At 43.5% G+C, this 16,404-nt stretch overlaps 1 protein-coding gene across 1 annotated transcript; it reads left to right on the forward strand.

Moving 5' to 3' along the window:
• The first annotated feature begins 4,855 nt into the window (after positions 1–4,855).
• On the forward strand, positions 4,856–13,969 carry NDUFB4 (NADH:ubiquinone oxidoreductase subunit B4). The gene is made up of 3 exons (XM_039528872.1): positions 4,856–5,114; positions 11,619–11,765; positions 13,783–13,969. Exons 1-3 carry the CDS (start codon positions 4,926–4,928, stop codon positions 13,843–13,845), a joined length of 399 nt encoding a protein of 132 aa, XP_039384806.1. The 5' UTR covers positions 4,856–4,925; the 3' UTR covers positions 13,846–13,969.
• Positions 13,970–16,404: the final 2,435 nt, after the last annotated feature.

The raw sequence follows: 16,404 nt of genomic DNA on the forward strand, positions 1-16,404 counted from the left end.
TTTACAGGGGGGGTGTCAGGACCAATGAGATATATAAAAGAGATATGAATAAAGTAAATGTTTTGTTAGGATTATGCAAATTTAACATAAGAATAATGCAAGTTACACCAAAATACATAACAGGTCTAGATTTCTAAAAAAATATACATTTTAAAAAAAAGTATTTAATTTAAATTGACTTTTGAAAAGTAAGCCATCATGGGGTAAGAGGAAAGTCCTCTCATGGATCAGTAACTGGTTAAAAGATGGGAAACAATGGGTAGGAATAAATTATCAGTTTTCAGAATGGAGAGAGATAAATAATGGTATCCCTGAGGGGTCGGTACTGGGACCAGTGCTGTTCAACATATTCATAAATGATCTGGAAAAATGGGTAAACAGTGAGGTGGCAAAATTTGCAGATGATACAAAACTATTCAAGATAGTTAAGTCCCAGGCAGACTGCGAAGAATTACAAAGGGATCTCATAAAACTGGGTGACTGGGCAACAAAAATGGCAGATGAAATTCAGTGTTGATAAATGCAAAGTAATGCACATTGGAAAACAATCTCAACTATGCTTACAAAATGAAGGAGTCTGAATTAGCTGTTAACACTCACAAGAAAGAGATCTTGGAATCATTGTGGATATTTCTCTGAAAACATCCACTCAGCGTGCAGCGGCAGTCAGTGATTCCCAACATTCTGTTTGCTTTTTTAAAAAGAACAGGAGCACTTGTGGCACCTTAGAGACTAACAAATTTATTTGAGCATAAATTTTCGTGGGCTACAGTCCACTTCATCGGATGTAGCCCACGAAAGCTTATGTTCTTTTTGCAATACAGACTAACACGGCTGCTACTCTGAAACCTTTGCTTTTTTAAGAAAGGGATAGATAATAAGACAGAAAATATCATATTGCCTCTATATAAATCCATGGCACATGTACACCTTGAATACTGTGTGCAGCTCTGGTTACCCCATCCCAAAAAAGACATACTGGAAATGCAAAAAGTACAGAGATGGGCAACTAAAATGATTAGGGGTATAAAACAGGAGAAGAAATTAAAATGACTGGGAATTTTCAGCTTAGAAAAGAGACGACTAAGGGGGGGATATGCTAAAGGTCTATAAAATCTTGACTGATGTGAAGAAAGTGAATAAAGTAAATGTTTTGTTAGGATAATCCAAATTTAACATAAGGAAAATACAAGTTACACCAAAACACATAACAGATCTAGATTTCTAAAAATATATATAATTTAAAAAAATGTATTTAATTTAAATTGACTTTTGAAAAGTAAGCCATCATGGGGTAAGAGGGAAGATCCTCTCATGGATCAGTAACTGGTTAAAAGATGGGAAACAAAGAGTAGGAATAAATTATCAGTTTTCAGAATGGAGAGAGATAAATAGTGGTATCCTTGAGGGGTCAGTACTGGGACCAGTCCTATTCAACATATTCATGTGGAAAAATGGGTAAACAGTGAGTTGGCAAAATCTGCAGATGATACAAAACTATTCAAGATAGTTAAGTCCCAGGCAGACTGCGAAGAGCTACAAAGGGATCTCACAAAACTGGGTGACTGGGCAACAAAATGGCAAATTAAATGCAATGTTGATAAATGCAAAGTAATGCACATTGGAAAACAATCTCAACTATATATACAAAATGAAGGAGTCTGAATTAGCTGTTAACACTCAAGAAAGAGATCTTGGAATCATTGTGGATATTTCTCTGAAAACATCCACTCAGTGATTCTGTTTGCTTTTTTAAAAAGAACAGGAGCACTGTAGATCTCTGAAAACATCCACTCCATGTGCAGCAACAGTCACAAAAGCAAACAATGTTGGGAATCATTATGAAAGGGATAGATAATAAGACAGAAAATATCATATTGCCTCTATATAAATCCATGGTACATACACACCTTGAATAGTGTGTGTAGATCTGGTCACCCATCCTAAAAATATATATATTGGAATTGGAAAAGGTACAGAGATGGGCAACTAAAATGATGAGGGGTATGAAACAGGAGGAGAGATTAAAGTGACTGGGAATTTTCAGCTTAGAAAAGAGATGACTAATGGGGATATGATAGAGGTCTACAAAATCTTGACTGGTGCGAAGAAAGTGAATAAGGAAATTTTATTTAATCCTTCACATAACACAAGAACTAGCAGTCACCCAATGAAATTAATAGGCAGCAGATTTAAAAAAAAACAAAAGGAAGTATTTCTTCACACAATATAAAGTCAACCCAGGGAACTCTTTGCCAGGGGATGCTGTGAAGACCAAAACTACAACAGGATTTTAAAAAGAACTAGATAAATTCCTGGAGAACAGGTCCATCTGTGGCTATTAGCCAGGATGAGAGGGATGCAACGCCATGCTCTGAGTGTCCCTAGCCTGTTTGCCAGAAGCTGGGAGTGGGCGACAGGGGATGGATCACTTGATGATTCCCTGTTCTATTCATTCCCTCTGAAGCACCTGGCCTTGACCATTGTTGTAAGACAGGGTACTGGGCTATCTGGACCACGGGTCTGACCCAGTATGACCATTCTTATGTAAAAATTAATTATAATAAAAATGTTTAGTACAGAAACTCCCCAGCATAATGACCTCCCAAGATAGCAACAATGTGAGATAACAACCTTGGCAAATACTGCATTTTAAAAATCTTGGCCTACTGGGAAACATATTTATATAAGTTTCCATTCCCAGTCACAAAGCTAGCATTCTGGAGCAAAGTGACTAAAATATAGTCCAACCATCAAATGTTTATTTAACATGCCCCTCACTTTTCCCTCCACCGCACTCCACTCACCGGTGTGGTCCTTGGTCAGTGGAGACTCAGAGTTCAGAGGTGCTTTCACGTGAGTACACCTTCCAGGTGGGGGACAAAAAGGCACAGTTCGCTCTGGCCATGGCTGTTCGTTGTGCCACCGTTCACTCCACCACTCTGTTGCCAATGGCCCTGCACAGTCACCTTCTGCTGTCACCTACCACAGTGACCTCTGCGAGTTGGTCTCTTGAGGTTCCACCAGCTCTCAGTGATTTCAGCTGAGCCCTCAGTGCAGGAACCTTGCTGCTAGTGCAGTCTGGGCTGTCTCTTACACAAAAACACTGTCCCCACAGGAACACTGTCTCCACAACAGGACTAAGCACTTAGACCTGATTGTCAGTGATTTCAGCTGCAGTGGTCACTTAACAAAACAAAAGACTATCTATGGAGCCTAATCAGCTCTGTCTTTAAACAGTGGAGAGGGACAGGTTCCCCACCCTCTCTCTAGATGCCTTCAAATCATAAGAACATAAGAATGGCCGTACCGGGTCAGACCAAAGGTCCATCTAGCTCAGTATCTGTCTACCGACAGTGGCCAATGCCAGGTGCCCCAGAGGGAGTGAACCTAACAGGCAATGATCAAGTGATCTCTCTCCTGCCATCCATCTCCATCCTCTGACAAACAGAGGCTAGGGACACCATTCTTACCCATCCTGGCTAATAGCCATTTATGGACTTAGCCACCATGAATTTATCCAGTCCCCTTTTAAACATTGTTATAGTCCTAGCCTTCACAACCTCCTCAGGTAAGGAGTTCCACAAGTTGACTAAGTTCCACATCACAGACTAAGTACAGTTCTACTGCCCTTTATTCATCAATAAGAACAACATTTCATCCCCCCTTTCCCCCACATTCAAGTGGTTTGTAACCCAACCCCAGCCAAAATCTATCACTTGGACAACACAGCTCTGTTTGCTGGATCCCTAGGTAGATTAGGTGTGAATGTAAATATAATCTGTCCCTGAAGCCTTAGCCCCCAGCTCATCACTAGCTGTCAGGGAGAACTCATTTAGACTTTGCTTACAAATCATCATTTGAAATTATTAGGTTGGCCAACATCACCGAAATGAATGCACTGACACTGTCATAAAAAACAGCTGTATAAGGAAGCAAGGAAGCTAGTCTATGTTCATACTTTTCAAATCTATTATACTTTTTCAGATACACATATTTTATCATACACTGTATAAGCTTTTAAAGTGTGTATTAATGTTTCAGTTTAAATTCAGATTTCCAAACAGTCACTAAATTGGTATGTAACTAGCTCACAAAACTGGGGGGGTGTTGGGAAAATTCAGGGGGGGTGTACACCCCCCCTGGGGGGGGTGTAGGGAAATCACTGACAGGTACCCATCTTGCAACCCTTACTTAGGTGAAGTCCCACTGAAAGAAGTCTCCCGTCAATGGTTGTGTGCCCAGCTCACATTCAGGGGACGATGCCAAGAACAGAAGCTGGTGTGCTGCCTCTTCGGCCCTAGCACACCAACCTGCATGGCACAAGGGGGTGATGCACCGGAGGGAAGGGAGGGGAAGGATCATTATTTCCTGGCTCCAGTCACCTGATCTGCACCAGAGTCAGTCAGGGGCCAGGGCTGCCAACTCTCGCAAGTTTACCCCGGGGCCCAGGCTCAGGCTAGGGAACATTTCTCCTTAGGCCGCAGCGGCTGGCAAGTGCCTGGGAATCTCACGCTTTTTAAAAAGGCAGCTCCCGGCCCCCGGGAGCGCAGAGCAGGGCTGGGGCCCGGGAACCAGAGGGCAAAGAAACCACCGCCCCCGCCCGGGCATCAGCTGAGCTCCACGCGCCGCCCAGCCTGGCGCGTGAGCGGCTCAGGTGGGGCCTGAGGGCGCGTGACTGGCCCTGGCAGGGCCTGGGCTCTGCCAACGCACCGCCGGCGTGGGGGGCAGGGGGGGGGCGTTCGCTGCCGCGCTCCCCGCCCAGGCGTCCTGCCCCTCCCCCCGCGCAGCGCGAGGCCGGGCGTCGCTTAGTAACCATAGCACCAAGCCCTGCCGCGCGCGCCCCTCCCCCCGGCGCAGCCAGTACTTCCGGGGTACAGGTCGCTTCCGCTCTTGCGCGCTGCAGGAGGCTCGCCAGAAAAAAAATGGCGTCGCCCTCTTCGTCCGGCTACCGCCCGGCCCCCCTGGCCTCGCTGCCCCGGGAGCTTGACCCGGCCGAGTACGACGAGTCCCCGGAGAAGCGCCGGGCCGAGGCGGAGCGTCTGGCGGTCCGCGCCCGCCTCAAGCGCCAGTACCAGCTGAAGCTCAACGACCCGCACCACGAGGGGATCATCGTGAGTCCGGCCGGGGAAGGGTCCCAGCGGGGGGAGGTTCCGGCTGCCCGGAGCCCCGGGGGGCGGCGGGGCTCTTCTCTGCGCAGCTCGGTGCTGCCCGCCCCCGGGGTGCGCTGGGACCCGGGACCCGCCGTGAGGCTGCGGCCGCCCTGCAGCATTGACCCGCCTACCTGGGCGGCCGGGCGCCCTCGGCCTCCGCGCAGCTGCCCCAGCCTGACCGCTGCCAGTCAGTCAGTAGGGGAGCAAGTGCCGCATCCTGGGGCCCTGGCCCAGAGCGCCTCGCGGCAGCCACCTGCCCGGCGTGTGTGTAACGTGGGGAGCTTCCTTCCGAGACAGGCCCCTGAAGTGGGGCCGTGGTCCCCGCCGCTCTCACTGGTGCCTTCTGCCCTGATCTGTGTGGCCTGCCCCTGCTCTGAGGGCCTTCTGCCTTTGTGTCTTGGGTGGTTGCCCGCAGGGCTGCGGTGTGCTGACTAGCAAGTCGTGCCACAGTCCCCACCTGAATAAGTTGAAGAGATGGTCTAAGCACAGACAAGGCATCACTGTTACTAAAGGTGTGAGGTTGCACCAGTTTAGCAAAATAACCGCTAGACTAATGTAAAACTTCACACCCACTTAGCTAAATCAGCACAACATCACAATTTTAGTTGAACCGGTGCAAATCTGTGTGTAGAGCAAGCCTCAGGCTCTGTCAGCTGTGCTATTAAAAGCAGGCTAGGTGCAACTATGTCAGGCCCATTGTAGCTTTCATCAGTTCCTATTTTAAACTTTGACAATCTCCTGAACTGTCAATCCACTATGTCCAAAAAAGCCATCAACCCATTCCTGCAGCGTTCTATTCTGGGGGAGCTGTCTGTGGCCCGTTCTTTAGATGAGATTACTAAGGCCATTGAGCAGCTGTCCACAGGCAAGTCTCCAGGCTCTGACAGCATTCCACTGGAAGTGTACACATGTGAAGGTGCCCACTTGATCAGGAAACTCACTAGCCTTTTCAAGACTATATGGGAACAGGGTACCTTGCCCAAAGAATATAAGAATGCTTTCATAGTCCATCCATACAAAAGGAAGGGACATATATCTGGCTGTGACAATCTTTGTGAAATTTCACTGCTGTTTATAGCATGGAAGATCCTTGCACAAGATTGTCCTCAACAAGCTCATCTCTCACCTAGTGCACTTGGTGAATCCAGAGTCACAGTGTGGCTTTCATGCTGGCCATGGCACCATGAACTTGATTTTTGCAGCCTGACAAATGTGGGAGACGGCTCAGGAACAGACCTATGATCTTTGGCGTGGTGAATCACGAGAACATATGGAAACTCCTTCATAAATTTGGTTGTCTAGAGAAGACCATTGCTGTGATCCGTTCATTTCATGATGGCCGAGTGCTGGCATGTTGGAATTCATCAGAAGCCTTCCATGTCACCTATGGCACCAAACAATGGCCCAAGTCCTTTTTGCTGTTGTCTTTTCAGCCATGCCCGTGTTCGCATTCCAGGACTTTGACAGAAGTGTACCAATCTGGCTCAGATTCGATGGGGGTCTAGCCAATCTACAGTAACTCAGGGCTGGCTTGCACCAAGGTCATCAAACAGCTGTTAAGAGAGCTCCTGTTTGTTGATGACTGTGCCCTCATTGCAGACATGCTGATAAGCAGAGTGGATAAAGTTGAATGTCCATGTCTCAGAATGCTTCAGTTTCACCCTCAGCCTGAAAAAGATCGAGATTACGTACCAGCCAGCATCCCGAGTGCCATGATCCCCTCATCACAATTGACAACACACCCCTCAGCTAGCTCAGGAAATTCTGATGCCTGGGTAGCACACTTTCCAGCAACACCATGTTGGATAGGAGATCACTCAGCACCTGGCAAAGGCCAGCCTGGCATTTTGCAGGCTCTGGAGGGAGCATGGAGTCTGCCTCGGAACCAAGATCAAAATCTACCCCACTGTTGTACTCCCCTAACTCCTTTATGGCTGCAAGACGTGGATGCTTTACCGACGCCACATCAAACAGCTGGAAAGCTTCCACCTCGACCACATAAGATCCACCTGCAACATCAAGTGGCAAGACAGAATCCCCAGTACTGAAATACTGGAGAAGAGCATGATCTTGATGCCAGGGATTTGGCACATCAGGGCTCAACTTCACTGGGTCAGACACGTGGTCTGCATGGAGGTTTTCTATATACCGAAAGCAATGCTGTACAGCCAACTGAGCATAGGAGCCCACTCTAAGGGTCAGCCTATCCTCAGATATAAAGACGCCTTGAAGGCCAACTTCAAAGCATGCAAGATAGACATTAAACCTGCAAACTTGTTGTGCTGGACAGACCTATACGGAGAAGTCTGTGCCATGAGCCTATGTTCGCTTCTGAGGAGTGGTGTGTGAAGTCTGCAGGAGAAGAGAACACGTCATAAGGACACGCCTCTAACTGTTCCTCCTGACAATAATTACACTTGTAAGACATGCAACTGCATTTGCAAATTCAGGATTACACTTGCTTCCTGTTGAAGAGCCATACAAATAAATAAAGCCAGAACTCAAGTCAGCAGTAGCTGAACACTTATATAATAATTGGAGATATACCAATCTCCTAGAACTGGAAGGGACTTTGAAAGGTCATTGAGTCCAGCCCCCTGCCTTCACTAGCAGGACCAAGTACTGATTTTTGCCCCAGATCCCGAAGTGGCCCCCTCAAGGATTGAGCTCACAACCCTGGGTTTAGCAGGCCAATGCTCAAACCACTGAGCTATCCCTCCCCGTCAAAGCAATGGGAGAATCCATCCCTTTTAGGCAGAGCCTAAATCTGTCCTGGCACAGGAAAGGGCTGTCTCAAGTTCACTCATTACCTCATCTCTCGTGAACTCAAGGAGACTTGGGGACTGCCTCTTAAGCCTCATTCATGTTTTTATTTTTAGAGGCAGAATGGTCAGGAAGCTAAGGTGTAGGACAGAGAATAGTCAGACCTGTGTTCTCTTCCTAGCAAAGCCGTTGATCCTTTGTGTGACCTTGGCCATGTCAGTGCACCGCTTTGTGTTGTAGTTAAGTGCACAGAACAAATGTAGAGGGAATGAATGACTAGTCCAGTGCTATAGAGCTGGTGTCTGAGCAGAAGCTAGAACACTAGTTATTGACTTCCAGGGGACTGTTCTATCCTCTAGGTGATTTGTCTCCTTCAATAAGATCCTTTGCGATAAGAGTGGGAGTTAAAATGATAAACTGTTTTTCATTGGCTAGATATAATAAACCACATAAATACACAGCTGTTACTTAGCTCTTCACCTTCAAGATGGCTGTATAAATGTGAACTAATGAATCCTCAGAGCCCCTTTGTGGAGTAGGCTGCCTCTTTATGAATGAGCTTTAATAAAAAATCAATTTTAAAATAGTTTATATATAAATCACACCTGCAGTGTTGGGAATTAAAACCCCAAAGGGGAACTAACAAGTTTAGCTTCATCCTCTGATGCTGAGAGAAGTGAAATAGGTAAATGCATTTATAGTAAAAAGTCAGTTGGACTTTTTTTCTCAGTTTTAAGTAGAATTCTCATTTCCCAGATAAGGCTGGCTTAGGGTTGGCAAGCCAGTCAGTTGACTGCCTATTATTTGATTACTGTCAAATATTGTCAGATATCCCAACAAGAATGACCTGATGTAAGTGATGGTCTACCTTTTTAGTTGCATCGTGGTGCTATTTGTTAGAAAGCCTACTTAAATGTCATCTTCAGTCTCTTTGCTACATACTAAAGACACCTGGTGGGGTGGGAGGTAAACTGAAAGTTGAGCCTCTTGAATTGCTAGAAACTTCTAGAACAAACACGCATACAGTGTGTATCTTTGTGTATATCAGGCCACCACTGTATGTGGCGGTTTACAAAGCACATTGAACAAGTTAAGCAGGGTCCCTGCCCCAAAGAGCCAGCACTCTAAAGTGATTAGAGAAACATACAGAAATTAAATCAAAACGGGAGTGGGGGAAGGAAAGGAGGGCTCACAGTCATTAAAACTTCTCCTGTACCAGATGCACAGCCAGTAAGCCTCTCCCTTAATAAACAAAAGTATCCCTGCTATTAAACCTACCATCACCTTCCTCATCCTGAGCAAAGCAAACAATCAACAATAAATCTCTGTAAATAAAGCTGCCCCTCCTCCGGTTTCAACAAATATAGCATCCCCTTTATAACTCCCCTTCCCCCCCCTCTCCCCCCCATGTATCCCCAGCCAAACCTTGCTGATGTGAAAAATACTGTGCTAATGAGAGGTGTGAGACATCACATGGCTGTAGAGGCCCCTTTCTTCCTGTTCTGATTCTACTCCTGTTATTGCTTATGAGTCTGCTGTGTTTGCTGCAGAGAGGGGCTGTGTGCTCCTTCCCCCTCAATGTAATCTTGGAGTCTGTAAGGCTTGAGGGAGGGGGCAGCATACCTGGAAACATTTTGATTAGCTGCAGTCTTCTGTAACTGCAGCAATTAGAAACAGATTTGAATGGCTACTGCTTGACTGAAATACAAGATGCTTCAGAATTTAGAGAGCATTCCGTAAGTAGTAAGATATTAGTAACATTGACATCATTTATTATTCAGAGGTGGGGAAAGCCAAAACCATTTGTATGGAAATTTTTCACTAGAAATGAACATGGAGAAACTGTTTAAAGCTAAGAGCAAGTTCTTTTCTTCTGAGTATGACACACGGAATGGAGAAACACTAGTTGAATTATTGTGATGTTTGTCCAGCTAATGTTGAAGATAGACTAATAGTCTAACAGAAAGAAAGGGAAAACTGGTGTACATCAACATTTGTTTCCTTTTATGTATTCTGCTTCATCTTCAGTAGCAGCAGCATGATGCATGGAGTCTGTAGATGATGATAGTGAAGTTAATTCCATTAATTCATCTTCTAATAAAAAAAATTGTTGTTCAGTCTGCTTCAGCACTGAAAATTCCTACTCCTAGAAAGTCTTCAGATGTCCATCAAATTGGTATTGAGGTTTTTGAATAGAAAATATATATCCCAATATATTGCTGACCAGTTTTAAAATATACTTAAATGAATTGGGTCAATGAATAATGCGGCTAATATGAAAACTGCTTGGGCTTTGTTGATAAATATGTATCCACACCTTCTGTTATGGATGTGCTGCCTGTACAATGCAGCTTTTCATTGGTGATAATGAAGATCTGAAAATTTCATCCGCACAGAGTAAGCCTTGTCATACTCAATAGGAATCTTCTATTAAATGTCTCAAAGATCTTCATGTACGCAAGAGGGCTCTTCAATCAGCTGCTGTTGAAGAAGGGGTGACTGGGTTTCAACCCCAAGTAATCCGTCTGAGTTTCTTGATGACTGTCTTTTGGATGCTAAACTCAAAACTATTTCACTATTTGAACTGTAGCTCAGTCTCTGCAGAATACAGAAAATGGTATTGCTAAACTGTGTGATGCCAAGAACAGTTTCTGAATGTTAAGAAGCTTATTTGTAAGTGGACTGTGTTCAGTTGTGTGACAGCTGAAGAAAAGAAAATAGACAAAATAAATATTACAGAAAAATCAAGTGATCACTCCCATGCATGCTGCTGCTTACCTTCTTGATCTGCCCTTCCAGGGCCAAGAGCTTTCTGACGATGAATTTGATTCAGTTTGTGACATAGTGGCTGTGCAAATTTTAAAGGCTATGTAAATGGACAAACCTTTCTGATGGAGGTAGCAAATTTATGAAGCAAGAATCGGCCTATTCAGTTATAAAACAATGTCGAGTGCAATTCCAGAAGTTGAATCAAAACAGCTGCTCCTTCATCACAGTGGGGAGGGTTGTCCTCCTTGTACTCTAACTACAGTGGCAGAAATGCTGAACACTTCTGTGTACGACAGCATGTGCAGAACGAAATCGGTCGATTTGAAAATCATCCATTCGACAACCAGAAATAGACTGAAGACCTTCATTGCTGGGAAGCTGGTGACCATGTATCACAATTTAATATTAGAAGAGAAAATAGCAGATGAAGAGGAAGAAGAAGCAGTTGAAGCTGAGAAAGGAAAAAGATAACAGAGCAAGATGCTTGAAGAGTTGGCCTGCTGCCTGCCTTGCATAAGTGCAGTTAAAAGTGACTCTTATAGGTGCTGTTTATTTTATTGCTTTTGTAACTGTTCAGTCTAGAATAATGTTCACATTTAGATGCTAATTTACCATTGCAAAAAAGGTAATTAATTTTACATGTTTTTAGAAATTCATTTCATTTGGCATTTTTCTGAGTTAAAATAACTGTTTAAGTAACGTATATGTTGTAATTAGGCATAAGTATCTAACTAATGATAATCCTATTGGAGACTATGAAGTCTGACTCCTTTTGGTTACTGTTCTAATAAACTAGTGTGGTAAAATATTTGACCATTTTTGACATTGACTGACTAATTTGTTTTTGGATCAGTCAAATGTCCAACCCTAAGCTTGCTAATATTCATAGTTCTGCAACTTAACATTGTTCACTGTGTATTGCCTTCAATTTAGGAGGACCCTGCCATGCTCCGTTGGATCTATGGTAGATCACACAACATTTACCCCAATTTCCGGCCCACTCCCAAGACTTCCCTGTTGGGTGCGTTGTTTGGGATAGGACCCATTTTCTTCTGGTGGTACGTCATCCAAACTGGCAGGGTAAGTTTGTTGACTAGGCATGTACAACTTTAATAAAAACAAAACTATAATGTATGTGCCTACATGCAGGAGTAGCTGAATAGAACACCTGTGCCTGAGGGTCAAAAACTAGTGCGGGAGGAGTACCCCAAAGCACTAGGGACTGATTGCAAAGCCACCTTCTAAGAGTGCTGTCTTATGCCCACAGATGTGAGTGATTTTTGTTTGGCCACAGAAGCTAGCTTTTCTTCTGATGTAAGAGGGCTCTTCATATCATTTATTTAAGCAAACTGCAAGAGAGACTTTTAAGAATAATTAGCAGCTATTTGAGTTTTTAGAAAATGTATTTTATCTGTCAATTCATAGATGACCGAGCTGGCAAGGACCTTCTGGACCATTCATTCGTTCGTTTCCTTTATCCCATGAAATAATTTAGGGACGGTCTCTCTGTTAATCTGTTTTTTTTTTTTTTGGAGATGCTACTTTAATCCCTCTCTTGTAGAGTGACCAGATAGCAAGTGTGAAAAATCGGGACGGGGGTGAGGGGTAATAGGTGCCTGTATAAGAAAAAGCCCCAAAAATCAGGACTGTCCCTATAAAATCGGGACATCTGGTCACCCTACTTCTCTTGCCTCCTAAAATTTGACATTCTAAAATTCTGACCAGTGTTAGAACACTTCTAATATGTTCCGATCTTTGGGAAAGTGATATCTAATGTTTAACCAAAGCTGCCACTGATGCAAAAAGCAGTTGTGTATCTTAAAAAAGGAAATAAAACCCTGATTGACCTGTCGAATCACTGATTGGGAAGAAGTGCAAATTTAAATTTCTCATAATTTTTGTAAAGGGACAGTATCTTGTAGATGGAGTCCAAAATACAGAATTTAAGTTTTTACAACGAGGAATCTGGTGGCACCTTCAAGACTAACAGATTTATTTGGGCATCTGAAGAAGTGGGTTTTTTACCTACGAAAGTTTATGCCCAAATAAATCTGTTAGTCTTGAAGGTGTCACCGGACTCCTCGTTGTTTTTTGTGGATACAGACTAACACGGCTACCCCTGATACTAAGTTTTTTCCAGAACCTGTTGGTGGATTGTTATGCATCTTCAAACACTTTTTGGTTGAATATGAACATCCCCTGCAGTGTCTTGCAATCCAAATGCTTCAGCATTGGCCAGGCACAAGAAAACTGGAATATGAAATTGGCTGAATATAATTGAAGTCTGCACACACTGACAGGATATTTAAAGCTTTCAACTTTATCACACGATAGTTCTGTGGGTTACCTCACCGTTCCTTTATGGAGGGAGGCAGCAAATTACCCCCTTTCTCCAAAGTACTAAGGGTGTAAACACCAAGATGGGAGGTGATTCGTTCTGGTTACTTAGATTGTCCCTACCCCAAAAATTGACAGTCTCTCTGTGCTATGTGCAGAACAAACACAGAACAATGGTGTCCTGGTCCATGACTGGGACTCCTGGTTGCTAACACAATATAAATAATAAGGTGGTGCAAGGTAACATAATGAGGGTGAAAAGTGGACAAAGAAAAATGTAGGTAGAACATAGTGATTTTTTTTTCCTGACAGTGAAATATATTAAGCTGTGGGTTATTCACCCAAGTGAAGGGGTGGAAGCCCCATCAAGTTAAGATGTTTTAAATTGGTCAAGACGAAGCCCTGACGAGAATACATTATAGGGAACAGTCCTCACTGGCTAATGGAAGTGGGATAGATGTGCCTTAATAGAGGTTTATTCCATCTCTGTCCATCACTTTGTTTATGAGATGAGCCACACAGCTGCTTCTGCTATTGGATGTATTGCATGTCTTGCTGATGTGCCCAGGTGAATGAAGGGATATTTTTGTCCTCACAGCTGTTTCTAGAGCGCTGTTTAGTTGGTGCTGTCTCTAGCTTCTGTGCTTAAGAACTTGTGAGCTCTTTCTCCTTGAAGATCAGTCTGTGCCATGGAGCATATCTTTTATTTTTTTTTTTCTTTTCGTGGGATAGTGATTTTTTTTTTTCTGTCTCAATACAGGATCGTAAAGAGAAACTTATTCAAGAAGGCAAGTACAAGCGACCATTCTCTCTCAGCAGCTAAGTCCCTGGGAATTGGATGTTGCAGTGCTGCTGCTGTTGGGCTGTTCATAGAAAGTGCTGTGTATTGTACATTGATGAAAAGACTAATCCTCTATCAAAATAAACTTTATATTACAGTCATAGGATCATGACTTACTGCAGAATCTTCTTGTCTAACACTGAAACCAATCAGATTACAGACAGAATGTGTACAAGAGTTTTAAAAAGACATTAATTTGTGCCCTTGGATGCATGTTCAGAGTTTCCGTTTAATCCAGGAGAGCCACATGCATGTATCTAAGAGTAGCCTCAGGATGCATTTTAAAATTTATAGCAGGCTAAAGCATCAAGTAAGTCCAAGAAATTATCGGAGTGGCTGTCTTGTGTTTTCAGAATTTGGCTTGGACTCAGTTATGTAGCTGTATTCACTCTAATCACAAAATGGGAAACTTCTAACTTCATATTTTGAATAATTCATTAAATGGGCTGAGAAGGTTAGAAGGCTGCCTGGCTTCTTTCTCTGAGAGCAGCCAGCCTCACATTAAACCAACTCAGATTAATGTTCCATTTTTTCCCAGTAAAACAGAAGCCTGTACTCTGGTAAATTTATCAATGATTTCATGGGCTCTCTTCTTGCATAAGGATTGCTGGATCCAATTCAGTGTGAGCTCAGAGCTTTCACACTTTGACCAACCACACTTTCTCATTCACAGGAACCCCTGAATTAGTGAGACAGGAAATAAGATGTGGGTTCTATTCTCATTTGCCATTGACTCACTGTATGATCTCGGGCAAGTCATTTAATCTCTGCTCATTTGTACAGAAGGTTAAAGAGGACACATCGTGAGGGTTTTGTGAACAAATATGTGCAAAGTCTTTTTAAAATCTGTGGATAAAGGTGCTGGTTCAAAAGCAAAGAGCTTAGTTACAGGGCATGCTGAGAAACAGAACTGGGCTTTTGTGCCCTTTTGCTTCCCTATATTGTGGACATAAAAGGCCTGAAAATGGTGTCTTCTCTCCTTATTCTTTACATTAGAAATACAGGTCTAGTTAGGTCTCAAGTCATCCAGGGCCAATAGGACTCTGAAATCACAAATACTGAATGAGAGAAAAATTGAGAGGAATTGACTTTTTATAACTTAGGTTTTTTTGGTTGGCCTCTAGATGCTATCACCACAGTCTAAATCAGAGGTCGGCAACCTTTCAGAAGTGCTGTGCTGAGTTGTCATTTATTCACTCTGATTTAAGGTTTTGCGTGCCAGTCATACATTTTAATGTTTTTAGGTCTCTTTCTATAATATATAACTAAACTATTGTTATATGTAAAGTAAAATTTTTTTAAATGTTTAAGAAGCTTCATTTAAAATTAAATTAAAACGCAGAGCCCCCCGGACCGGTGGCCAAGAGCCGAGCAGCGTGAGTGTCACTGAATATCAGCTCGCATGCCGCCTTTGGCACGTGTATCATAGGTTGCCTACCCCTGGTCTAAACAACAGAAAACACTTATTTGATTTAAACACCTGAGAGAAGTCTCCCTTCAGATAAAAGGTGAAAATTCTCCCAATCCACTTGAGACCTCCAAGAGGCCCTGCAGCGAGACCAGACTTGATGTTCTTGATATTACTAAGGTAAAACCCAAGCAAAACCACACTTGTGCTGCTGCTTCCTGCAACATAAGGAAGAAAGAGAGCAAGTCCCTCACAGTCTCCTTTGCTAGAAGTGGCTGAACATGCTGACTTTGACTTCTCTCCCTTTCCTGCTCCTGCTACATAGCATTCGTGCCTCAAAATTCTGCTCTTCTGAGATTTGTATTTCCCATTTTGACATAAGTGAAATCTGTGCTTTTCCTCACCGATTAGTAGGCGCTGGAGCTGTTCAGCAGCTATGCAGACCTGTAACCTGTCTGTGATCTGCTCCTTAGTTTATTCTCTCTCACCCAGCTCCCTCCTACGTTCTCCAATTAGGTTAAATCAAGCAAATGCAGATTATTCTCTTTCCAAAACAGTTTCTACAACAAATTCACCCTCTCAAATGACATCACAAAATACAGCTGTGGGTCAGTAAAAGGAAAGGCATGAATGCATGAAGGAAGTGGTATTTAGGGAAAGAAATAATTGCCCACAATGCTAGTCTGAGCATGCTAAATGAACCACCACCTGCTGCCGCAAACTGATATGATCTCTCAGGACCAGTTTCCTCAGCTAATTGGGCCTTGAGTTGCCACACATGTAAATTGTCCCTTGCAGCTGTATTTGTTTGTTTTGTACAAATTGTTCAGTAGGGGTTGCAGAAGAATAGGGAGCATTTCCAATTGGTTTGTGAATACACATGCCTTAGCCTCTCTCTGCGTAGCTCAGAGGGAATGAGGTTACTCCCCATGAACTGGAGTTTGGTGCTTGGAGCTAGTCTGGCCTGTTGCTTCTTTCTCATTATTTTCAGAATTCTCCAGGCTGCCTTTTCAGTTCCTTGTGAGGAGCACGTTGTGCTGCCAGAGCTGAGTTGTTGCCTGGCTGCGGTTCAGGTGGAGATATTTCTTAGAAAAGGTAATATTTCCAATCAGAAATTTGGGGAGGAGAGTGAG

This window comes from Mauremys reevesii, linkage group 1 (genome assembly GCF_016161935.1).
Source record: "Mauremys reevesii isolate NIE-2019 linkage group 1, ASM1616193v1, whole genome shotgun sequence".
In the NCBI taxonomy this organism is placed as follows: domain Eukaryota; kingdom Metazoa; phylum Chordata; order Testudines; family Geoemydidae; genus Mauremys; species Mauremys reevesii.

Bases quoted from the DNA above. Each gene is read 5' to 3' on its own strand.
- NDUFB4 (XM_039528872.1), top strand. From the start codon at position 4,926: ATGGCGTCGCCCTCTTCGTCCGGCTACCGCCCGGCCCCCCTGGCCTCG. The intron at 5,115-11,618 runs GTGAGTCCGGCC...CCTTCAATTTAG, and splicing joins CGCACCACGAGGGGATCATC to GAGGACCCTGCCATGCTCCG. The intron at 11,766-13,782 runs GTAAGTTTGTTG...GTCTCAATACAG, and splicing joins ACGTCATCCAAACTGGCAGG to GATCGTAAAGAGAAACTTAT.